Here is a 27,304-nt window from a genome sequence, read left to right as displayed (position 1 = left end):
TTTTAAAAATTGCATTTTTAGAACTGTGTTTCACCCATATCTGCATCTATTAATAGCAGAGCACTACAACACTTTATATCCACATTGCTTAGTCTTATATTCCTAGTACTATCTACAATACACATTGGATTAACATTTCAATATATATTATATGTATTAAATTTGATACTACTGTAATCTGCTTGTTCGAGCTCATCCTTAGTTACACATTTATACACTTTGTAGTCCTTACACATCTAGAAAATAGATTCACACCTTAGTATATATACCTAATTTGAAGGGCATTTACACCATATTGCCACTATCATAGATACCCTTATACTATTACTCCTTATCCTCAGCTTTTAGCACCAGTACTAACCCCTCTCTTTTTATTAGTTGTTTTTTGGGGGCCTATTTGAGGAAGCCCTCCTGTACTTGGCTTAAGAGTAGTTCTAAAGCGCCAGCTCTTCCCAAATAAACTCATATTTAATCTGGCCCTTAACTTCTCCATCCTTAAAAGTGTATGTGTCTGAACCCAGGAGGAAAAGTTAAATATCCCACCCTGGAACTAGCAATTGTCCTATTGTTAGAGATGCCTTTGTCTGTCTGGGTCTGCACCAAGTTACTATTCACATCCTTCAAGTTAAAACTGTCAAATCTAACTAAAACTTTGTTTATTTGAATGGTAATTATGCATACGTACAGTTCAAAGTTTATCAGTTAATATTTCAAAATATTTCCGAACATAATGCAAGTGATAATGTAAAAAGATAGGACACCCTGACTTAGAATTTGCATTAAAAATAGAAAATTACGTATCAAAAATTAAAAATAAAATATCTGAAATGACATTTTAAATAAACTCTCATCTCCTTAGCTTCAGTAGGAACCATACATAACTACCACTGTAAATTAAAGCTGGGTCTAATGTTTTCTCTCTTCATTTGTATTAGAAATTGGATAAGGCCAGAATGACTTTTTGTCCAAAATGCAGCTTCCCAGGTAGCTGAATATGCAGGTCCAGCTAAGTTTTGAGTTTTAAGTAAAATCAGCTTCAAAATAAAGAGAGTTTTAAGGTGCAAATCTACATTTAATGACAGGGATTTTGTCTCTTATATGAATGCAGATTTAAAAGCCTCCATACGACAATGATCCCAAGAAATTCTTTATTTCAACTTTAAAATTTGGTAAAACCATACACATATTGTATGTAGCTGTATTTGTGTCATTCTTAAACTGCAATCTTATTGCTAAAGATATCAATAATCATAATTCCTACTCATCAAAAATTAGATTTAAAGGAATACATTTTTTTACTTTCATGATTCAGATAGAGAATATAATTTTAAACAACTTTCTAATTTACTTCTATTATCAAATTAGTTTCATTCTATTGGTATCATTTGTTGAAGGAGCAGCAATGCACTAATGGTTTCTAACTGAATACATGGGTAAGCCTATCACAATCCATATATACAGTATATATGCAGCCGCCAATCAACAGCTAGAACCTATGTTCTCTGCTGCTCCTGAGCTTGCCTAGATAAACATTTCAGCAAAGGATAACAAGAGAAGGAAGCAAATTAAATAATAGAAGTAAATTGGAAAGTTGTTTAACATTGTATTCTCTATCTGAATCATGAAATACAAATTTTGGGTTTCATGTCCCTTTAAACCATCATTCAAAGACACCATTGAAAGCATCTGTATTTAAAAATTCAGTCAGGAAAATGTTGTATCTAGAGTTAGATTAGTATAAAGAAGCAAACCTCAATAAATAAGTCAGTAACCAAGACATTGTTTAGCACTTTTAAATGGATATAAACCCCAACTATTTATTTCATGAGTCATATAGAGAATACAATTTAAAACAACTTTCTAATTTACTTCTTTCATACAATTAATTCTGTTGGTATCCTTTGTTGAAGGTGCAGAAATGCACTACTGGGAGCTAGCTGGACATCAAGTGAGCCAAGTGAAGCCACCAATTAGCAGCTAGCTCCCAGTAGTGCATTGATGCTCCTGAGCCTACTTAGGTATGCTTTTCAGCAAAGGAAAGCAAGAGAACAGAGCAAATTGAATGATAGTAAACTGGTAATGTTTTAAAAGTTACATGCTCTAGATGAATCATGAAAGAAAAGCTTGGGGTTTTATGTCCCTTTAAGAAACTTACATATTTATACATTTATATATAGAAAATGTACATAACAAACTGCAAGGTTTATCTCATTAGTTATCAAACATGTCATTAAATATAGGGAAACACTTTTAATTTTTGTTTATAAAACAAAGGGTCAGTAAACACTTTGAGATGTTTCATTATGTGCAGTAAAGTAAAACTTTGCAATATACTTCAGTTATTTATTTTGCCCCCTTTCCCTGTAATTTAAGTCTGAAAATGAAGAGTTTTCCAGTTCTGAGAACTGAGCCTTACCCTTCCACATATCTGCCCCAAACTGGCTTTAGCAGAGAACTTCAAAACAATGAGGTCTGTTAACATAAGGAGGCCTATTTATCAAGCCATCAACCTGCAAATACACTGGAATTCCGCAGCATAATTGTGGAGAGCCTGATTCCCCTTAGTTATCAAAGCCTACAGACCGGCAAAAGTAGAATTTTGTGACGTAACATACGATCTGCCGGTCTCAGTCTGACACAGATCGATGCTTACAGCACTACAGATGTTCCGAATGCAAATTCTGACTACTTTTGCTACTTATCAAATAACTACCAGGTACGCTAGCCACTATTCCAGCCCAGTGTACCTGGTTTTCAATCCGCCGCCCTGGAGGCGGCGGATGCCATAGGAATCAATGGGAGTCTGAAAGCAGTGAAAGCTCAAGTTCGCTGCTGCCCAATATCCCATTGATTTCTATGGGAGAATAAAAGTAAAGTTTACACCTGACACCCTAACATGTACCCCGAGTCTAAACACCCCTAATCTGCTGCCCCCTACACCGCCGCCACCTACATTATACTTATTAACCCCTAATCTGCCGCCCCTACACCGCCACCACCTACATTATATTTATTAATCCCTAATCTGCCGCTCCAGATCCCGCTGCCACCTACATACATTTTTTAACCCCTATGCCGCCGCTCCCGGAGCCCACCGCAATTAAATAAAGTTATTAACCCCTAAACTGCCAGCCCCCCACATCGCCATAAACTAAATTAACCTATTAACCCCTAAACCTAACAACCCGCTAACTTTATATTAAATTTTAACTCATCCCTATCTTATAATAAATTTAAACTTACCTTTAAAATTAAATTAAACTATATTAAACTAATAATTAACTAAGTTACAAAAAATAAATAAATTATCAAAGATTTAAACTAATTACACCTAATCTACGGGCCCTATGAAAATAAAAAAGCCCCCCCAAAATAAAAAAAACTCTAACCTACAATAAACTACAAATAGCCCTTAAAAGGGCCTTTTGCGGGGCATTGCTCCAAAGAAATCAGCTCTTTTACCTGTAACAAAAAAATACAAATATCCCCCAACAGTAAAACCAACCACCCACACAACCAACCCCCCAAATAAAAACCTAACTAAAAAAACTTAAGCTCCCCATTGCCCTGAAAAGGACATTTGGATGGGCATTTAGCTCTATCGCAGCCCAAACCCTAATCTAAAACTAAAACCCACCCAATACACCCTTAAAAAATCCTAAAACTAACCCCTGAAGATCGACTTACAGTTTTGAAGATCCGACATCTGTCATCCAAGAAGCCAGCAGAAGTCCTCATCAAAGCGGCCGAAGTCATTATCCAAGCCCGCAGAAGTCTTCACCCAGACGGCATTTTCTATCTTCATCCATCCGGCGTAGAGCAGCTCCATCTTCCAGACATCCAACGCGGAACATCCTCTTCTTACGACGTCTTCTTCGGAATGAAGGTTCCTTTAAATTACGTCATCCAAGATGGCGTCCCTTAGATTCCGATTGGCTGATAGAATTCTATCAGCCTATCGGAATTAAGGTTGAAAAAATCCTATTGGCTGTTGCAATTAGCCAATAGAATTGAGCTTTCATCCTATTGGCTTATCCAATCAGCCAATAGGATTGAGCTCGCATTCTATTGGCTGATTGGATCAGCCAATAGGATTAAAGCTCAATCCCATTGGATGATTGCAACAGCCAATAGGATTTTTTCTACCTTAATTCCGATTAGCTGATAGAATTCTATCAGCCAATCGGAATCTAAAGGACGCAATCTTGGATGACGTCATTTAAAGGAACATTCATTTAGAAGAAGACGTCGTAAGAAGAGGATGCTCCGCGTCTGATGTCTGGAAGATGGAGCCGTTCCTTGCCGGATGGATGAAGATAGAAGATGCCGTCTTGGTGAAAACTTCTGTGGGTTTGGATGAAGACTTCGGCCGCTTCGATGAGGACTTTTCCCGGCTTCTTTGAGGATGGATGTCGGATCTTCAAAAATGTAAGTCGATCTTCAGGGGGTAGTGTTAGGATTTTTTAAGGGTGTGTTTGGTGGGTTTTAGTTTTAGTTTAGGGTTTGGGCTGCAATAGAGCTAAATGCCCTTTTAAGGGCAATGCCCGTCCAAATGCCCTTTTCAGGGCAATGGGGAGCTTAGGTTTTTTTAGATAGGTGTTTATTTGGGGGGTTGGTGGTGTGGGTGGTGGGTTTTACTGTTGGGGGGTATTTGTATTTTTTTGTAACAGGTAAAATAGCTGATTTATTTGGGGCAATGCCCTGCAAAAGGCCCTTTTAAGGGCTATTTGTAGTTTATTGTAGGTTAAGGTTTTTTTTTATTTTGGGGGGGCTTTTTTATTTTCATAGGGCCCTTAGATTAGGTGTAATTAGTTTAAATCTTTGATAATTTTTTTTTTTGTGTAACTTAGTTGTTAGTTTTTTGTAACAGTAATTTTTTTGTGTAGATTTTAATTATTTGAGAAGGGTTAGGTGTTTAAATATATAATATAGTTAATTTAATTTGTAGTTTAATGTAATTTTAGTATAAAAGTTAGGGTAGGTTAATTTTTATTTTAATATAGTTTAATGTAATTTTAGTATAATAGTTAGGGTAGATTAATTAATAGTTTAATATAGTTTAATGTAATTTTAGTATAAAAGTTAGGGTAGATTAATTAATAATTTAATATAGTTTAATGTCATTTTAGTATAACAGTTAGGGTAGGTTAGTTATTAGTTTAATATAGTTTAATGTAATTGTAAAGGTAAGTTTAAATTTATTATAAGATAGGGATGAATTAAAATTTAATATAAAGTTAGCGGGTTGTTAGGTTTAGGGGTTAATAGGTTAATTTAGTTTATGGCGATGTGGGGGGCTGGCGGTTTAGGGGTTAATAACTTTATTTAGTTGCGGTGGAGTCTGGGAGCGGCGGTTTAGGGGTTAATAACTTTATTTAGTTGCGGCGGGGTCCGGGAGCGGTGGTATAGGGGTTACGGTTTAGTATAGTGGCGGTACATAGTGACAGTATACAAATAAAGCTGTGAAAAAGCCGAATAGTAGCGAGATCGATGACTGTTTAGTTAACAACAGTCTGCTGCTCATTGCCCCGTACTTGGTGCGCAGCTTTTTGACAGCTTTTTTGTTAAATATGGAGAACGTATTAAGGTCCGCGGCAGCGATGGTAGGCGATGTCAGGCGAGCGTATTGGTGCCGGCGAATGCAGCACAGTTGACAGCTTGATAAGTAGGCCTCAATGACTGTGGCTAGCCTTGTCTACTCCAGTAACAGGCCAATATTGGGTCCTCCAAATAAGTGGTGAGTGGAGTTTATTGAAACAATTAAAAACAATTGCTTCAGACTTGGGGGATGATGCATTCCAAATATTTTCAAACTCACCAGTATGCTAACTTATTGCAAGACTGCAGACACATCTTGCAATTACAAAGTGTTTACTGTCCCTTTTATAAGAACTGCATCTTTTAAACAAGGATTCCTAAGTCTATTTTTAACTTGCTTTAAAGCTCAATGTTAAGAATCTGATGCTTTAAGTCAGGCTGAAGTCATCTGAAAACTACTGACAAATAGGGCTTAACACATACTGACTGTCAGAATTTGAAATCAGTTTATTGGACCATGAAAGCCCATCTGAAAACAATTTCAAAGTCAACAGTTTTTACTGATATGTAACATGAAGAAAAGCATTACTTGCTGGTAGCTAAGAAGGAAATTTATCAAATAATCTAACAATCTAAAGTCAAATATTTTAACTATTTATTTTGCAAAATGCAAAAATACAGCAGCATCCTCTATTTTTATGCATTTTCAATATAAGTGCAGTGACATTTTCTAATATACATACCAGGTGGTAACAGTCATACATTTTCTTGCAAGTAGTTCTAATGCATATTCTGTGGCTTGTCCTGCACCCTCTCCAAGGACCGTGCCCACGCACACTGCCAGTTCTAGTTCATTGCCACGGATGAGGTTTGCCATTGCAAGCTTGCTCAAAATAAAAATTGAATAGGGATATGTTAGGATTTGTGCTACAAATTTGTTTTGGCACAGACCAACATGAAAATCAACAAACTGCTTGATGTGAATACGTTAAATACATGATGTTAAGTTCTATAAATGATATATAATTTGTGATGAATACATGCAACAAACATATTAATGCTTATATGGTCAAAATAAAGAGCCTCACTTCAATATTGTCCACAGCTAAATGACAACATGCTGCTAGGACCGCCCTTCCATCCTGGAAATACCATTCAGCCAACTCTGCACTGACTCTGTGTAGGAGTCTAGGATTAAAAAGTAAGAGGCATTAATTAATTGTTTGTTTGTCTCGGCTACTAAATTAGGCCTAGATTTGGAGTTTGGCGGTAGCCGTGAAAACCAGCGTTAGAGGCTCCTAACGCTGGTTTTAGGCTACCGCCGGTATTTGGAGTCAGTCAGGAAAGGGTCTAACGCTCACTTTTCAGCCGCGACTTTTCCATACCGCAGATCCTCTTACGTCAATTGCGTATCCTATCTTTTCAATGGGATCTTTTTAACGCTGGTATTTAGAGTCGTGTCTGAAGTGAGCGTTAGAATTCTAACGACAAAACTCCAGCCGCAGAAAAAAGTCAGTAGTTAAGAGCTTTCTGGGCTAACGCCGGTTCATAAAGCTCTTAACTACTGTGCTCTAAAGTACACTAAAACCCATAAACTACCTATGTACCCCTAAACCGAGGTCCCCCCACATCGCCGCCACTCTATTAAATTTTTTTAACCCCTAATCTGCCGACCGCCACCTACGTTATCCTTATGTACCCCTAATCTGCTGCCCCTAACACTGCCGACCCCTGTATTATATTTATTAACCCCTAACCTACCCCCCACAACGTCGCCCCCAGCTACCTACAATAATTAACCCCTAATCTGCTGACCGCAAAGCGCCGCTACTTACGTTATCCTTATGTACCCCTAATCTGCTGCCCCTAACACCGCCGACCCCTATATTATATTTATTAACCCCAAATCTGCCCCCCACAACGTCGCCTCCACCTGCCTACACTTATTAACCCCTAATCTGCCGAGCGGACCGCACCGCTATTATAATAAAGTTATTAACCCCTAATCCGCCTCACTAACCCTATAATAAATAGTATTAACCCCTAATCTGCCCTCCCTAACATCGCCGACACCTAACTTCAAACATTAACCCCTAATCTGCCGACTGGAGCTCACCGCTATTCTAATAAATTTATTAACCCCTAAAGCTAAGTCTAACCCTAACACTAACACCCCCCTAAATTAAATATAATTTAAATCTAACAAGATTAATTAACTCTTATTAAATAAATTATTCCTATTTAAAGCTAAATACTTACCTGTAAAATAAATCCTAATATAGCTGCAATATAAATTATATTTATATTATAGCTATTTTAGGATTTATATTTATTTTACAGGTAACTTTGTATTTATTTTAACCAGGTACAATAGCTAAAATAGTTAAAATAATTACAAAATTATCTGTAAAATAAATCCTAACCTAAGTTACAATTAAACCTAACACTACACTATCAATAAATTAATTAAATAAAATACCTACAATTATCTACAATTAAACCTAACACTAACTATCAATAAATAAATTAAATACAATTCCTACAAATAAATACAATGAAATAAACTAACTAAAGTACAAAAAATAAAAAAGAACTAAGTTACAAAAAATAAAAAAATATTTACAAACATTAGAAAAAAATTACAACAATTTTAAACTAATTACACCTACTCTAAGCCCCCTAATAAAATAACAAAGACCCCCAAAATAAAAAAATGCCCTACCCTATTCTAAATTACAAAAGTTCAAAGCTCTTTTACCTTACCAGCCCTGAACAGGGCCCTTTGCGGGGCATGCCCCAAAGAATTCAGCTCTTTTGCCTGTAAAAAAAACACATACAATACCCCCCCCCCCCAACATTACAACCCACCACCCACATACCCCTAATCTAACCCAAACCCCCCTTAAATAAACCTAACACTAAGCCCCTGAAGATTTTCCTACCTTATCTTCACCATACCAGGTTCACCGATCGATCCAGAAGAGCTCCTCTGATGTCGTGATCCAAGCCCAAGCGGGGGGCTGAAGAGGTCCATGATCTGGCTGAAGTCTTCATCCAAGCGGGAGCTGAAGAGGTCCATGATCCGGATGAAGTCTTCTATCAACGGCATCTTCAATCTTCTTTCTTCCGGATTCATCTTGCAGACCTCCGACGCGGAACATCCTGCTGGCCCGACGGACTACCGACGAATGAAGGCTCCTTTAAGGGACGTCATCCAAGATGGCGTCCCTCGAATTCCGATTGGCTGATAGGATTCTATCAGCCAATCGGAATTAAGGTAGGAAAATTCTGATTGGCTGATGGAATCAGCCAATCAGAATCAAGTTCAATCCGATTGGCCGATCCGATCAGCCAATCAGATTGAGCTCGCATTCTATTGGCTGATCAGAACAGCCAATAGAATGCAAGCTCAATCTGATTGGCTGATCGGATCGGCCAATCGGATTGAACTTGATTGTGATTGGCTGATTCCATCAGCCAATCAGAATTTTCCTACTTTAATTCCGATTGGCTGATAGAATCCTATCAGCCAATCGGAATTCGAGGGACGCCATCTTGGATGACGTCCCTTAAAGGAGCCTTCATTCGTCGGTAGTCCGTCGGGCCAGCAGGATGTTCCGCGTCGGAGGTCTGCAAGATGGATCCGGAAGAAAGAAGATTGAAGATGCCGTTGATAGAAGACTTCATCCGGATCATGGACCTCTTCAGCTCCCGCTTGGATGAAGACTTCAGCCGGATCATGGACCTCTTCAGCCCCCCGCTTGGGCTTGGATCACGACATCGGAGGAGCTCTTCTGGATCGATCGGTGAACCTGGTATGGTGAAGATAAGGTAGGAAGATCTTCAGGGGCTTAGTGTTAGGTTTATTTAAGGGGGGTTTGGGTTAGATTAGGGGTATGTGGGTGGTGGGTTGTAATGTTGGGGGGGTATTGTATGTGTTTTTTTTACAGGCAAAAGAGCTGAATTCTTTGGGGCATGCCCCGCAAAGGGCCCTGTTCAGGGCTGGTAAGGTAAAAGAGCTTTGAACTTTTGTAATTTAGAATAGGTTAGGGCATTTTTTTATTTTGGGGGTCTTTGTTATTTTATTAGGGGGCTTAGAGTAGGTGTAATTAGTTTAAAATTGTTGTAATTTTTTTCTAATGTTTGTAAATATTTTTTAATTTTTTGTAACTTAGTTCTTTTTTATTTTTGTACTTTAGTTAGTTTATTTCATTGTATTTATTTGTAGGAATTGTATTTAATTTATTTATTGATAGTTAGTGTTAGGTTTAATTGTAGATAATTGTAGGTATTTTATTTAATTAATTTATTGATAGTGTAGTGTTAGGTTTAATTGTAACTTAGGTTAGGATTTATTTTACAGGTAATTTTGTAATTATTTTAACTATTTTAGCTATTAAATAGTTCTTTACTATTTAATAGCTATTGTACCTGGTTAAAATAAATACAAAGTTACCTGTAAAATAAATATAAATCCTAAAATAGCTATAATATAATTATAATTTATATTGTAGCTATATTAGGATTTATTTTTAAGGTAAGTATTTAGCTTTAAATAGGAATAATTTATTTAATAAGAGTTAATTTATTTCGTTAGATTTAAATTATATTTAATTTAGGGGGGTGTTAGTGTTAGGGTTAGACTTAGCTTTAGGGGTTAATACATTTATTAGAATAGCGGTGAGCTCCTGTCGGCAGATTAGGGGTTAACACTTGAAGTTAGGTGTCGGCAATGTTAGGGAGGGCAGATTAGGGGTTAATACTATTTATTATAGGGTTATTGAGGCGGGAGTGAGGCGGATTAGGGGTTAATACATTTATTATAGTAGCGCTCAGGCCCGGTCGGTAGATTAGGGGTTAATAAGTAGTTAGGTGGAGGCGACGTTGGGGGCGGCAGATTAGGGGTTAATAAATATAATATAGGGGTCGGCGATGTTAGGGCAGCAGATTAGGGGTACATAGGGATAATGTAGGTGGCGGGGGTGTACGGAGCGGCAGATTAGGGGTTTAAAATAATATGCAGGGGTCAGCGATAGCGGGGGCGGCAGATTAGGGGTTAATAAGTGTAAGGTTAGGGGTGTTTAGACTTGGGGTACATGTTAGGTGCAGACGTAGGAAGTGTTTCCCCATAGCAAACAATGGGGCTGCGTTAGGAACTGAACGCGGCTTTTTTGCAGGTGTTAGGGTTTTTTTCAGCTCAAACAGCCCCATTGTTTTCTATGGGGGAATCGTGCACGAGCACGTTTTTGAGGCTGGCCGCGTCCCTAAGCAACTCTGGTATCGAGAGTTGAAGTTGCGTTAAATATGCTGTACGCTCCTTTTTTGGAGCCTAACGCAGCCATTCTGTGGACTCTCAATACCAGAGTTATTTTAAAGTTTTCGGCCAGAAAAAAGCCAGCGTTAGCTACGCGGGTCGTTACCGACAAAACTCTAAATCTAGCCGTTAGAGTGAGCTTGTTCAGGTATATTACACCGTTTATGTTAAAAAAAAAATAATCTAAGTAAAAATGATGTTATGTAATAAAACAAAACTGTTTAGAATTGCTATATATATATATATATATATATATATATATACACACAGTATATGTCTACACACAAAATATTACGACCAGTTTATTAATGATTATTCCATCAGTGTAATATGAATATTAAAATGTGTGTTTGCTCTGAGAATGTGGCTGCTGCTCTATTCCAAACTGTTGAAAACAATCCTCATTACTAGCTATTTAGGTATATCAGTCAATTGACTTACTCATTAAAATCCTCTATGTTGTTTCCATCAGTTGGTGACACTGTAGGTAGAGAAATATGTCCTGACTGCATATTGCCTTCACAAGCTGCCTGAAAAGGAGAAAATGTTTAAACACACACTATATATATATATATATATATATATATATATATATATATATATATATATATATATATATATATATATATATATATATATATATATATATATATATATAAAATGTATGTGTGTGTGTGTACATATACTAATGATAGAATGGTCTTGCAAAGGACCTGTGTGTGTGTGGGGGGGGGGGGGGTCTCAGTATTTGAGAGATTACAGTGGATAATTTCCCACTAGTAGACAAGTCTTAGGTGTGATGTCCTGCACTCTGGTGTCTTGTGCTAAATTAAAATTAATAGGGAGTGTAATGGAAAGAAGTGGTAATTGTTTTGTCATTGAGTTGGTCCAACTGGAGGGAGCAGCATAAGTAAATATATGTCAGGGGATAGATGCAGATATCACCAGACTATATATTTGCTTAGGGAACCAGTTAAATAGAATTGTGAATACCAGAGACTTGTTGGATCCTATTGGGTTAAACACTGCTTGCTACACTTGTAGCAACAGGAGGGGAGGGCTGGGTATGCTTATTTTACTAGAACTTTACAAGAGTTAGTTCAAATAAAAACAATTATTTCATTAAAAGCTTCTTTATTTTTTATATTCATATTTGTTTAATTCATTATAAAAAAAAACAATCAGTCACATGAAGATGTCAACAGCTGTTTCATATATGCACTCTGTTCATTGTGTAATACATACAACTTCTCTAATCCAACCCCTGTCCATTTTACTGAAATAATGGTTAGAGATTGTGACTATGGCCTCTATTTATCAAGCCGTCGACTTTCTTGCATTCAACGGCACCAATACGCTCATCTAAGTTCATCTAACATTGCTGCTGCTGACCTGAATACGTTATCCAAAGTTACCAAAAAAGCTGTCAAAAAGCCTTGCACCAAGTACGGGGCGATGAGCAGCGGACTGTTGGTAACTAACAGTCATCGATCTCGCTGCTCTTCGGCTTTTTTACAGCTTTCTTGGTACCCTGTCACTAAACACCCACACTATACTATACTGTTTACCCCTATACCGCCGCTCCTGGACCCCACCGCACATAAATAAAGTTATTGACCCCTAAACTGCCACTCCCAGAGCCTACCACAACTCTAATAAATGTATTAACCCCTAAACCGCCACTCCCGGAGCCCACCGCCACCTACATTATACATATTAACCCCTAATCTTCCGCCCCCTATACCGCCGCCACCTACATAAAGTTCTTAACCCCTATCCTGCCGCTCCCGGAACCCGCCGCAACTAAATAAAGTGTTTAACCCCTAAACCACCGCTCCCGGAGCCCACCGCCACCTACATTATATTTATTAACTCCTAATCTGCCCCCCCCCTACACTGCCGCCACTATATTAAATGTATTAACCCATTAAACCTAAGTCTAACACTAACTCTGACACCCCCTAACTTAAATCTAATTTAAATAAATCTAAATAAATTATTCCTATTTAAAACTAATTACTTACCTATAAAATATACCCTAAGATAGCTACAATATAACTAATAGTTACATTGTAGCTATCTTAGGATTTATTTTTATTTTACAGGCAACTTTGTATTTATTTTAACTAGGTACAATAGTTATTAACTATTTAATAACTACCTAGTTAAAATAAAGACAAAAGTACCTGTAAAATAAAACCTAACCTAAGTCACAATTACACCTAACACTACACTATCATTAAATTAATTACCTACATTAACTACAATTAACTACAATTAAATACAATGAAATAAAATTATCTAAAGTACAAAAACAAACAAACACTAAATTACAGAAAATAATAAAATAATTACAAGTTTTTTAAACTAATTACACCTAACCTAATCCCCCTAATAAAATAAAAAAGCCCCCCAAAATAATAAAAAGCCCTACCCTATACTAAATTACAAATAGCCCTTAAAAGGGCCTTTTGCAGGGCATTGCCCCAAAGTAATTAGCTCTTTTACCTGTAAAAAAAAGTACAATACACCCCCCCAACATTAAAACCCACCACCCACACACCCAACCCTACTCTAAAACCCACCCAATCTCCCCTTAAAAAACCTAACACTAACCCCCTGAAGATCACCCTACCTTGAGACGTCATCAACCAACCAGGCCGAAGTCCTCAACGAAGCCGGGCGAAGTAATCCTCCAGACGGGTAGAAGTCTTCATCCAATCCGGCCAGAAGAGGTCCTCCAGACGGGCAAAAGTCTTCATCCAGGCGGCATCTTCTATCTTCATCCATCCGGCGTGGAGGGGGTCCATCTTCAAGATATCTGCCGCGGAGCATCCTCTTACAATGACATCCGATGACTGAATGAAGGTACCTTTAAGTGACGTCATCCAAGATCCAATCAGCCAATAGGATTGAGCTCGCATTCTATTGGCTGATTGGAACAGCCAATAGAATGCAAGCTCAATCCTATTGGCTGATGCAATCCTTTTTCCTACCTTAATTATGATTGGCTGATAGAATTCTATTAGCCAATCGGAATTCAAGGGACGCCATCTTGGATGACATCACTTAAAGGTACCTTCATTCAGTCGTCGGATGTCGTTGGAAGAGAATGCTCCGCACTGGATGTCTTGAAGATGGACCCGCTCCAAGCCGGATGGATGAAGATAGAAGATGCCGCCTGGATGAAGACTTCTGCCCATCTGGAGGACCTCTTCTGGCAAGCTTGGATGAAGACTTCTACCTGTCTGGAGGACCACTTCGCCCGGCTTCGTGGAGTACTTCGGCCCGGTTGGGTGAAAACGTCTCAAGGTAGGGTGATCTTCAAGTGGTTAATGTTAGGTTTTTTTGAGGGGGGATTGGGTGGGTTTTAGAGTAGTGTTGGGTGTGTGGGTGGTGGGTTTTAATGTTGGGGGGGTATTGTACTTTTTTTTACAGATAAAAGAGCTGATTACTTTGGGGCAATGCCCCGCAAAAGGCCCTTTTAAGGGCTATTGTAATTTAGTATAGGGTAGGGCTTTTTATTATTTTGGGGGGCTTTTTTATTTTATTAGGGGGATAAGATTAGGTGCAATTAGTTTAAAAAACTTGTAATTATTGTATTATTTTCTGTAATTTAGTGGGGGGTTTTTGTACTTTAGATAATTTTATTTAATTTGATTTAATTGTAGTTAATTGTAGTTAATGTAGGTAATTAATTTAATAATAGTGTAATGTAAGGTGTAATTGTAACTTAGGTTAGGTTTTATTTTACAGGTACTTTTGTATTTATTTTAGTTAGGTAGTTATTAAATAGTTAACTATTTAGTAACTATTCTACCTAGTTAAAATAAATACAAAGTTGCCTGTAAAATAAAAATAAACCCTAAGCTAGCTACAATGTAACTATTTGTTATATTGTAGCTATCTTAGGGTTTATTTTATAGGTAGGTATTTAGTTTTAAATAGGAATAATTGATTTCGATTTAGTTAAATTATATTTGTTAGGGGGTGTTAGGGTTAGGGTTAGGTTTATGGGTTAATACATTTAATATAATGGCAGCGGTGTAGGGGGGCAGATTAGGGGTTAAGAAATATAATGTAGGTGGCAGCGGTGTAGGGGGGGCAGATTAGGGGTTGATAAGTATAATGTAAGTGGCGGTGGGCTCCGGGAGCAGCGGTTTAGGGGTTAAACACTTTATTTAGTTGCGGCGGGGTCTGGGAGCGGCGGTTTAGGGGTTAATAAGTATAATGTAGGTGGCGGCGGTGTAGGGGGGGCAGGTTAGGGGTGTTTAGACTCGGGGTACATGTTAGGGTGTTAGGTGTAGACATTCCCATAGGAATCAATGGGATATCGGGCAGCAGCGAACATGAGCTTTCGCTGCTCTCCGACTCCCATTGATTCCTATGGCATCCGCGGCCTCCAGGGCGGCGGATTGAAAACCAGGTACGCTGGGCTGGAAAAGTGCTGAGCGTACCTGCTAGTTATTTGATAACTAGCAAAAGTAGTCAGATAGTGCCGAACTTGCATTCGGAACATCTATAGTGACGTAAGCATCGATCTGTGTCGAACTGAGTCCGGCGGATCGTATGTTACGTCACTAAATTCTACTTTTGCCGGTCTGTAGGGTTTGATAACTAAAGCGAATCAGGTTCGCCACAAATATGCTGCGGAATTCCAGCGTATTTGCGGTTGATGGCTTGATAAATAGAGGCCTATGTATATTAGAGATGCCTGAAGGGAAATAATCATACCTGTGCCACTAGCAAAGCTTCTTTAAGTTGTCCTCTGGAAGTAAAAAAATTGACAAGTTTCTTCACATCACCAGTAGCTATACAATAGGGGATGACATCATCATTTTCTTCTTCAATTAGCTGGCTTGCTCTTCTGTAATTAAAGTATTGTATAGATCATTAGGCTTCCGTAGGTTAACTACATTCTTATTGTAGACTTTATTTAGTTATATGAATTTAGAACACAACTAAGAATACATTTTAAGTGATACCGGAATGTAATGTTTAAGGAATATTTTCACAGAATAAAAAAACGTGTTCTTGTAAACAAAGATAAGATGTGGTTAAATATTCTTTGTTTGTTTTTAGTGGTTGAATCAGGGCTGATATTTGATGGTGTATGAAACCCTTGAAAAGCTCCTTTATGTTGAAGGACACTTTAGACTTGGGGTGGCCAAGGATTTAAAGGGATATGAAGCCCAACAATTTTATTTTATGACTCAGACAGAACATGCAATTTTAAACAACTTTTCAATTTTCTTCTATTATCTAATCAGCTTATTGAAAAGAATGCAGCAAAGCACTAAAGGGAGCAAGCTGTTGATTGGTGACTGCACATATACGCCTCTTGTCATTGGCTTATGTTATGTGTTCAGCTAGCTCCTAGTAATGCATTTGCTGATCCTTCAACAAAGGATACCAAGAGAGCAAAGCACATTTGTTAATTGAAGAAAATTGGAAAGTTGTTTAAAATTGTATGATCTATCTAAATCAGGAAAGAAAAAAAATTAAGTCTCATATCCCTTAACCCCTTAACGACCAAGGACGTACACCACACGTCCTCCAAAAAAATGCAGTTAATGACCGAGGACGTGTGGCGTACGTCCTTGGTCTGGAAAGCAGCTGGAAGCGATCCTGCTCGCTTCCAGCTGCTTTCCGGTTATTGCAGTGATGCATCGATATGGAGGCATCCTGAAATAACCCCCCTTGGCCATCCGATACAGAGAGAGCCACTCTGTGGCCCTCTCTGCACCGGACATCGATGGCCGGTATCTTTGGTGGGTGGGAGCTTACGTGGGAGGCGGGTGGGCAGCCATCGATGCTCTGTGTGGAGTGGAGGTTGGAAGCGGGATCGGGGGCGGCACCTACGGGGGCGCGCACGGGAGCGCGCGCGTGCACGGGGGGTGGTGGGCGGGCGCGTGCACGGGGCGGGAGCGGGTGGGAACCACTACACTACAGAAAAAAAAAAAGTTAAGTTAAAAAAACTAATACTTTTTAAATATTACAGATGTAATCTAAGGGACCTGGAAGGGGTTGGGGGTTGGTCTTGGTGGGGGGGGAAAGCTACACTACAGAAAAGGGCATTTTTGGAAAAAAAAGGCACATTTTTTTACAAAACTGGGTACTGGCAGACAGCTGCCAGTACCCAATATGGCGCCCATTATTGCAGATGGGAAGGGTTAGAGAGCTGTTTGGTGGGGGATCAGTGAGGTCGGGGTCTAATGGGGATCCTACACATCAGCATATGTAAATATGCTTTTTTTTTTTTTTTTTTTTAAAAAGGGCCAAATACCTTTTATTTTAGTACTGGCAGACTTTCTGCCAGTACTTAAGATGGCGGGGACAATTGTGGGGTGGGGGAGGGAAGAGAGCTGTTTGGGAGGGATCAGGGGGTCTGATGTTTCAGGTGGGAGGCTGAGCTCTACACTAAAGCTAAAATTAACCCTGCAAGCTCCCTACAAGCTACATAATTAACCCCTTCACTGCTAGCCATAATACACGTGTGATGAGCAGCGGCATTTAGAGGCCTTCTAATTACCAAAAAGCAATGCCAAAGCCATATATGTCTGCTATTTCTGAACAAAGGGGATCCCAGAGAAGCATTTACAACCATTTGTGCCATAATTGCACAAGGTGTTTGTAAATAATTTCAGTGAGAAACCTAAAATTGAGAAAAAATTAACTTTTTTTTAATTTGATCGCATTTGGCGGTGAAATGGTGGCATGAAATATACCAAAATTGGCCTAGATCAATACTTGGGGTTGTCTACTACACTACACTACACTAAAGCTAAAACTACCCCAAAAAGCTCCCTACATGCTCCCTAATTAACCCCTTCACTGCTGGGCATAATACACGTGTGGTGCGCAGTGGCATTTAGCGGCCTTCTAATTACCAAAAAGCAACGCCAAAGTCATATATGTCTGCTATTTCTGAACAAAGGGGATCCCAGAGAAGAATTTACAACCATTTATGCCATAATTGCACAAGCTGTTTGTAAATAATTTAAGTTAGAAACCAAAAGTTTGTGAAAAAAATTGTGAAAAGTGAACGATTTTTTGTATTTGATTGCATTTGGCGGTGAAATGGTGGCATGAAATATACCAAAATGAGCCTAGATCAATACTTTGGGTTGTCTACTAAAAAAAATATATATATACATGTCAATGGATATTCAGAGATTCCTGAAAGATATCAGTGTTCTAATGTAACTAGCGCTAATTTTGAAAAGAAATGGTTTGGAAATAGCAAAGTGCTACTTGTATTTATGGCCCTATAGTTTACAAAAAAGCAAAGAACATGTAAACATTGGGTATTTCTAAAATCAGGACAAAATTTAGAAACTATTTAGCATGGGTGTTTTTTGGTGGTTGTAGATGTGTAACAGATTTTGGGAGTCAAAGTTAGAAAAAGTGTGTTTTTTTCCATTTTTTCCTCATATTTTATAATTTTTTTATAGTAAATTATAAGATATGATGAAAATAATGGTATCTTTAGAAAGTCCATTTAATGGCGAGAAAAATGGTATATAATATGTGTGGGTACAGTAAATGAGTAAGAGGAAAATTACAGCTAAACACAAACACCTCAAAAATGTAAAAATAGCCTTGGTCCCAAACGGACAGAAAATGGAAAAGTGCTGTGGTCATTAAGGGGTTAAAGGATTTTACTGCTTGAGGAATAAGCTTATTGATTGAATTGTATTGAGTATTCTGCCCTCAGACATTAAGATTCTGCAACCCTGGCATAACTCTGGCTCTTGAGGACTCAAATTGGATAACTTTGCACTTGATGGCAGAACCTTCAACCTCTTTATTTTGGTTTATACAGTTTTGTTTTAATAATAAGTATATTGTAACCATTGTACAACATTTTATAATAGCTGCGCTAGTGCTTCATATATTGTTATAAATAACTGCTTGTGCTTTATATGAGAAATAATAATCAATATATTAAACTACAATATAAGATGATATTCAGTTTTTTTTCATAATTTAATTGTGGATTAACATTGTTAAAATCTAAGACTATTGAAACAATGGAGTTTATTATGATTGTCAATTCAGATACAGCAGTCAATTTAAAAAAAGTTTTCAATTTGCTTCTAATATCACATTTTCTTGCTACTATTCTATTTGACAGTGGCATCTCCATAAATCACATATAGGAGGGCATGCATTAAAAAGTAGGGAGGGCACTGACAAAGACCTATATATATATATATATATATATATATATATATATATATATATATATATATATATACATATACACACATACACACACCTCCCAACATTTTCTCATGTCTCTAAGCCCTGCCCATGGTTTGTGGGCCATTGTATGAAACATGGTCCCTTTCCATTAGAGCATACTTAAGTAGGCTTATGAGCGTACATAAGTATTTGTCACTATGCAGCAGCAGGTTGTATCATAAAAGGAACCTGTAGAGGGAACTGCAGAAGGGAGTGCCCATGAAACTTTTTTGCAAGTTTATCCAGGTTTTACAATAACAAAAATGTGCTTCTATTTATATCAATTAGTCTGAACTTATGTCTTCTTACCTTTGCATTAGTTTTTTCCAGTATTTCATAGAAACCCCTGGAGCAACTGATAATGCCTTGTCCCACTACAAAGATACATAAAAAAATACATTCATTTAAATGATTTAACCAAATGTGTGCTTTTACCCATACGAAGTCCAGCACTATTCCATAATAAAGATGTCATCAATGCAAAACTTTTTTGTTAATATTTTTCAGCATTTTAGAAGCAAATTTAGAACCACCACAACCATTAGCCTTTACAACATCAAACTTCTGATGCCTGATTCACAGTAACATACATAGTAACATAGTAACATAGTAGATAAGGTTGAAAAAAGACTGAAGTCCATCGAGTTCAACCTATACAAATCTAAAATACTTACAAAAAGCTCCAGTTAAGCTTAAATAACCCCATTAAAATGTGACCCATTTAATACTAGCAATCATATCCATGAATTTTGTTTATATACAGAAATTTATCCAGACTATTTTTAAATGTATCTATGGTATTGGCATTCACTACCTCCTTTGGTAATGAGTTCCACAATTTTATTGCTCTTACAGTGAAAAAACATTTCCGTTGCAGGAGATTAAATCTCCTTTCCTCCAACCTTAAATTATGACCTCTTGTCAGAACCAATTTTCTTGGAATAAAAAGAGCTTCTGCCATCTCTGTATATGGGCCTTGAATATATTTATATAAAGTAATCATGTCACCTCTCAAGCGCCTTTTTTCTAAAGAGAACAGACCCAGTTTGGCTAGCCTCTCCTCATAGGTTAATTTCTCCAATCCCCTTATTAGCTTTGTGGCCCTTCTCTGAACTTTTTCTAGTTCTGCAATATCTTTTTTAGCAATCGGTCCCCAGAACTGCACTCCAAACTCAAGGTGAGGTCTTACCAGGGCTTTATATAATGACAGAATTATGCTTTCCTCCCTTGAATCAATGCCTCTTTTAATACATGCTAGTATCTTATTAGCCTTTGAAGCCGCTGCCCTGCATTGTGCACTCATCTTTAGCTTGTTATCTATTACTACTCCCAAATCCCTTTCCTCCTGTGTTTGGCTAAGTCTTTTCCCATTTAAAAAATACATAGCCTGCTTATTTTTACTTCCAAAATGTAGAACCTTACATTTTTCCGTATTAAATCTCATTTTCCATTCACTTGCCCATAGTTCTAATTTTAGCAAATCCCTTTGCAAAGAGAGTTCATCCTGCTCTGACCTAATGACCTTACTTAACTTAGTATCATCTGCAAAAATAGAGATGTCGCTATTTAATCCTTGCTCCAAGTCATTTATAAAAATATTAAAAAGAACAGGGCCCAGTACTGATCCCTGGGGGACGCCACTGATTACCTTTGTCCAATCTGAGTATGATCCATTTACTGCTACTCGTTGCTCCCTATCTTTTATCCAGTTATTTATCCATGAGCTAACATTTTCAGCTATTCCCAGTCCCTTAATTTTGTGCATTAATCTCTCATGTGGCACTGTATCAAATGCCTTTGCAAAATCTAAGTATATCACATCAACTGATTCCCCTTTATCTATATTTTTACTTACTTCCTCGTAGAATCTAATTAGATTAGTTTGACATGATCTATTTCTCCTAAAGCCATGCTGATTAGAACTCATAATCTTGTTTACACGAATATGCTCATCAATATAATCCCTTATAATCCCTTCAAATATCTTCCCCACTATTGATGTCAGACTAACTGGTCTATAGCTTCCTGGATCATCCCTGCTTCCCTTTTTGAAGAGTGGCACCACATCAGCTTTACGCCAATCCTGGGGTACCATGCCTGAGGATAATGAGTCTTGAAAAATTAAGAGTAAAGGTTTGTCTATAACAGTGCTAAGTTCACTTAACACCCTTGGGTGTATTCCATCTGGGCCTGGAGTTTTATTTACCTTAATATTTTTTTGTTTTTTCCTGATATCCTCTAAACAAAACCCAGTTAGTGGTATGGACTGGCATGTTCTATTCTGTTCCAAAGTATCATTCAATGGTTCCTCTCTTGTGTATACTGAAGAAAAAAACTGGTTTAGTACCTCAGCCTTCTCCCTGTCATTATTTATCATGCTACCCTCCACACATTTTAATGTACCTATATTATCCTTCTTAGACTTTTTGCTATTTATGTACTTAAAGAACCTTTTAGGGTTAGACTTAGAATCCTTGGCAATTAATTTTTCATTTTCAATTTTGGCTAATTTGATTGCTTTTTTGCATGCTTTGTTACATTCCTTATAAATATTGTATGCTGAGTCTGTACTATTTTCTTTTAATAATTTAAATGCCCTACGTTTTTTCCTAATTTCTTTTAACACATTTTTATTTAGCCATAACGGCTTAGTTTTTTTATTTTTATTTTTATAACCATATGGTATGTATTGATATGTATATTTATTTAACAAATTTTTAAATATTATCCATTTATCCTCTGTATTTTTATTAGAAAATACATTGTCCCAATTTATATTATTTAATGATTTCCTTAAATCGTTGAATTTTGCTTTCTTGAAATTAAAAGTCTTAGTTAAGCCTTTAAAACACTGCATATGAAAAGAGATTTCAAATGTGACCATGTTATGATCACTGTTACCCAAATGTTCTTTAACTTCTATGTTTGATATTATATCTGTATTGTTTGATAGCACTAAATCCAATATAGCTTTACTCCTAGTTGGCTCCTCTATTAATTGTGACAAGAAGTTATCCCTGAGAACATTTAAAAATCTATCCCCCTTAGCTGAATTACTAGTTTCATTGGCCCAGTTTATATCAGGGTAGTTAAAATCTCCCATAATTACAGCACTGTTATTAGCAGCCTTACCTATTTGGATAAGTAGTTGAGTTTCCTCCGGGTCACTAATGTTGGGAGGCTTGTAGCATGTTCCTAGTAATATTTTTTTAGGATTTTTCCCCCCACTCTTTATTTCAACCCACAGGGTCTCTACATTGTCACTTGTATCATAAATATCTTCCCTTATTGTAGGTTTAAGGTCAGGTTTAATATACATGCAGATTCCTCCACCCCTTTTATTATTCCTGTCCCTCCTAAATAATGTATACCCCTCTAAGTTAACTGCCCAGTCATGTGAATCATCCCACCAAGTTTCAGTTATACTGATAACATCATAGTCCTCTTCTGCAACTAAGAGCGTCAGCTCCCCCATTTTACCTGTCATGCTTCTTGCATTTGTTGTCATACATTTAATTTTCATGTGCTTTCTGCTGCTACTTGGTGTACTTTCCTCTATACTTTCTAATGTGACATTTCTTAAGTCATCCCTTCCTTGAGATATTAAGGGAGTGACATATTCAGACACTGATCTCTCTGTTCTATTTTGTTCTAATTGACCCTCCCCCCCTTTGCCTAGTTTAAAAGGTTCTCTAAACGTGCTACCATCCTTTCCCCCAACACACCTGCACCCATGTCATTCAGGTGCAATCCATCCTTACTGTACAATTTGTACCCTAGTGAAAAATCAGCCCAGTGTTCTAAAAAGTCAAACCCCTCATTTTTACACCATGTTTTTAGCCATGAATTAACAGACCTTAGCTCCTTCTGCCTTACTGAGTTAACACACGGCACTGGTAATATCTCTGAAAATATTACTTTGGAGGTCCTTGCTTTAAGCTTGCTACCTAACTCCCTGAAGTCATTTTTTAGGACTCTCCATCTCCCACTGATTTCTTCATTAGTACCAATATGCACCATGACTGCAGGATCAGACCCGCATCCCTCTAACAATCTATCAATACGCTCCACAATATGCCTAACACGAGCCCCTGGAAGACAGCAAACTGTTCTATGTAAAGGGTCTGGATGACAAATTACCCTATCAACCTTCCTTATAATAGAGTCTCCTACCACCAACATCTGCCTCTGGCCCTGACTTGTATGCCCCTCTTCCATGACTGAAGGACTGCCCACCATAGTATGCTCCTCTTCCACAGCTAAAGGACTGTTCACTATACTAGGCAACACGGCCCTCTCTGACACTGCCACCCCTGAACTGATATCCCCAACATCTTCACTTAATCTTGCAAATCTATTGGGGTGTACCAGCTCAGAACTGGCCTGTCTCTTCCGCTTACTTCGCCCTCTGTGACCCAGCTACATCCTGGAGTCTCCTCATCTGAATCCTCCCCATTCCCACTGCTGGAACCATTAACAACCAGCTCAGTCCTATCCATTTCCCTTTCAAGTGTCTGAATTTCATGTAGTGTTGCAATTCGTTCCTCCAGATCCCCAATACGAGTTTCTAAAGAGACAATATGCTCGCACTTGCCACAAACATATAATCCCAGAAGCGGCTGCTCCAGTGATGCAAACATGTGGCAAACTGTACACTGAATGAGATTCTCACACATTCTTAATAAAAGGTTTAACTTAAAAGTATTAAATAAATATATTTCCCCTTGGTTACCCCAAAACCTTGTTTGCCTAACTACCTTGGTTAGCTAACTATTATACTTAAACAGACAATGTTACTTTAACAGAGAATCAATACAGCAAGCCTAAAAGAGCAAGCTCACAGAGTAAATGTGCTAAATTTATAGGCTTGCAAGGCCCAAACAGGTGAAAATAATCCCACCCCTAATTACCCACACAGACAGAAAAACAAACAAAAAAATGGAATGCTAGAAATAAAGTTATTTAGTTATTTCCTTTTTTTAAAATAAAAATGCAACCCTTGCAAAGCAAATAATTTATAAAATACCTTGGTTAGCTATTATACTTAAACAGACAATGTTACTTTAACAGAGAATCAATACAGCAAGCCTAAAAGAGCAAGCTCACAGAGTAAATGTGCTAAATTTATAGGCTTGCAAGGCCCCAACAGGTGAAAATAATCCCACCCCTAATTACCCACACAGACAGAAAAACAAACAAAAAAATGGAATGCTAGAAATAAAGTTATTTAGTTATTTCCTTTTTTTAAAATAAAAATGCAACCCTTGCAAAGCAAATAATTTATAAAATACCTTGGTTAGCTAACTATTATACTTAAACAGACAATGTTACTTTAACAGAGAATCAATACAGCAAGCCTAAAAGAGCAAGCTCACAGAGTAAATGTGCTAAATTTATAGGCTTGCAAGGCCCAAACAGGTGAAAATAATCCCACCCCTAATTACCCACACAGACAGAAAAACAAACAAAAAAATGGAATGCTAGAAATAAAGTTATTTAGTTATTTCCTTTTTTTAAAATAAAAATGCAACCCTTGCAAAGCAAATAATTTATAAAATACCTTGGTTAGCTATTATACTTAAACAGACAATGTTACTTTAACAGAGAATCAATACAGCAAGCCTAAAAGAGCAAGCTCACAGAGTAAATGTGCTAAATTTATAGGCTTGCAAGGCCCAAACAGGTGAAAATAATCCCACCCCTAATTACCCACACAGACAGAAAAACAAACAAAAAAATGGAATGCTAGAAATAAAGTTATTTAGTTATTTCCTTTTTTTAAAATAAAAATGCAACCCTTGCAAAGCAAATAATTTATAAAATACCTTGGTTAGCTATTATACTTAAACAGACAATGTTACTTTAACAGAGAATCAATACAGCAAGCCTAAAAGAGCAAGCTCACAGAGTAAATGTGCTAAATTTATAGGCTTGCAAGGCCCAAACAGGTGAAAATAATCCCACCCCTAATTACCCACACAGACAGAAAAACAAACAAAAAAATGGAATGCTAGAAATAAAGTTATTTAGTTATTTCCTTTTTTTAAAATAAAAATGCAACCCTTGCAAAGCAAATAATTTATAAAATACCTTGGTTAGCTAACTATTATACTTAAACAGACAATGTTACTTTAACAGAGAATCAATACAGCAAGCCTAAAAGAGCAAGCTCACAGAGTAAATGTGCTAAATTTATAGGCTTGCAAGGCCCAAACAGGTGAAAATAATCCCACCCCTAATTACCCACACAGACAGAAAAACAAACAAAAAAATGGAATGCTAGAAATAAAGTTATTTAGTTATTTCCTTTTTTTAAAATAAAAATGCAACCCTTGCAAAGCAAATAATTTATAAAATACCTTGGTTAGCTAACTATTATACTTAAACAGACAATGATACTTTAACAGAGAATCAATACAGCAAGCCTAAAAGAGCAAGCTCACAGAGTAAATGTGCTAAATTTATAGGCTTGCAAGGCCCAAACAGGTGAAAATAATCCCACCCCTAATTACCCACACAGACAGAAAAACAAACAAAAAAATGGAATGCTAGAAATAAAGTTATTTAGTTATTTCCTTTTTTTAAAATAAAAATGCAACCCTTGCAAAGCAAATAATTTATAAAATACCTTGGTTAGCTATTATACTTAAACAGACAATGTTACTTTAACAGAGAATCAATACAGCAAGCCTAAAAGAGCAAGCTCACAGAGTAAATGTGCTAAATTTATAGGCTTGCAAGGCCCAAACAGGTGAAAATAATCCCACCCCTAATTACCCACACAGACAGAAAAACAAACAAAAAAATGGAATGCTAGAAATAAAGTTATTTAGTTATTTCCTTTTTTTAAAATAAAAAATGCAACCCTTGCAAAGCAAATAATTTATAAAATACCTTGGTTAGCTATTATACTTAAACAGACAATGTTACTTTAACAGAGAATCAATACAGCAAGCCTAAAAGAGCAAGCTCACAGAGTAAATGTGCTAAATTTATAGGCTTGCAAGGCCCAAACAGGTGAAAATAATCCCACCCCTAATTACCCACACAGACAGAAAAACAAACAAAAAAATGGAATGCTAGAAATAAAGTTATTTAGTTATTTCCTTTTTTTAAAATAAAAATGCAACCCTTGCAAAGCAAATAATTTATAAAATACCTTGGTTAGCTAACTATTATACTTAAACAGACAATGTTACTTTAACAGAGAATCAATACAGCAAGCCTAAAAGAGCAAGCTCACAGAGTAAATGTGCTAAATTTATAGGCTTGCAAGGCCCAAACAGGTGAAAATAATCCCACCCCTAATTACCCACACAGACAGAAAAAACAAACAAAAAAATGGAATGCTAGAAATAAAGTTATTTAGTTATTTCCTTTTTTTAAAATAAAAATGCAACCCTTGCAAAGCAAATAATTTATAAAATACCTTGGTTAGCTATTATACTTAAACAGACAATGTTACTTTAACAGAGAATCAATACAGCAAGCCTAAAAGAGCAAGCTCACAGAGTAAATGTGCTAAATTTATAGGCTTGCAAGGCCCAAACAGGTGAAAATAATCCCACCCCTAATTACCCACACAGACAGAAAAACAAACAAAAAAATGGAATGCTAGAAATAAAGTTATTTAGTTATTTCCTTTTTTTAAAATAAAAATGCAACCCTTGCAAAGCAAATAATTTATAAAATACCTTGGTTAGCTATTATACTTAAACAGACAATGTTACTTTAACAGAGAATCAATACAGCAAGCCTAAAAGAGCAAGCTCACAGAGTAAATGTGCTAAATTTATAGGCTTGCAAGGCCCAAACAGGTGAAAATAATCCCACCCCTAATTACCCACACAGACAGAAAAACAAACAAAAAAATGGAATGCTAGAAATAAAGTTATTTAGTTATTTCCTTTTTTTAAAATAAAAATGCAACCCTTGCAAAGCAAATAATTTATAAAATACCTTGGTTAGCTACTTATACTTAAACAGACAATGTTACTTTAACAGAGAATCAATACAGCAAGCCTAAAAGAGCAAGCTCACAGAGTAAATGTGCTAAATTTATAGGCTTGCAAGGCCCAAACAGGTGAAAATAATCCCACCCCTAATTACCCACACAGACAGAAAAACAAACAAAAAAATGGAATGCTAGAAATAAAGTTATTTAGTTATTTCCTTTTTTTAAAATAAAAATGCAACCCTTGCAAA

The 27,304-nt window shown here is 36.9% G+C and overlaps 1 protein-coding gene across 2 annotated transcripts in view; it reads right to left on the bottom strand.

Moving 5' to 3' along the window:
* Positions 1-27,304, bottom strand: part of WDR17 (WD repeat domain 17) — a 343,395-nt gene that overhangs the window by 60,328 nt on the left and 255,763 nt on the right. For both annotated transcript variants that reach the window (XM_053703848.1, XM_053703847.1), the window contains exons 19-23: positions 19,409-19,473; positions 15,587-15,719; positions 11,294-11,382; positions 6,627-6,726; positions 6,282-6,421 (exon numbers count right to left, since the gene is read on the bottom strand). In XM_053703848.1, the coding sequence (XP_053559823.1) occupies positions 6,282-6,421; positions 6,627-6,726; positions 11,294-11,382; positions 15,587-15,719; positions 19,409-19,473 (527 nt within the window). The remainder of the gene's footprint in view (positions 1-6,281; positions 6,422-6,626; positions 6,727-11,293; positions 11,383-15,586; positions 15,720-19,408; positions 19,474-27,304) is intronic.

Source organism: Bombina bombina, chromosome 2, assembly GCF_027579735.1.
Source record: "Bombina bombina isolate aBomBom1 chromosome 2, aBomBom1.pri, whole genome shotgun sequence".
Classification (NCBI taxonomy): Eukaryota; Metazoa; Chordata; class Amphibia; order Anura; family Bombinatoridae; genus Bombina; species Bombina bombina.
Note: the sequence above shows the minus strand (reverse complement) of the source record. Positions and strands in the feature narration are given on the sequence as shown.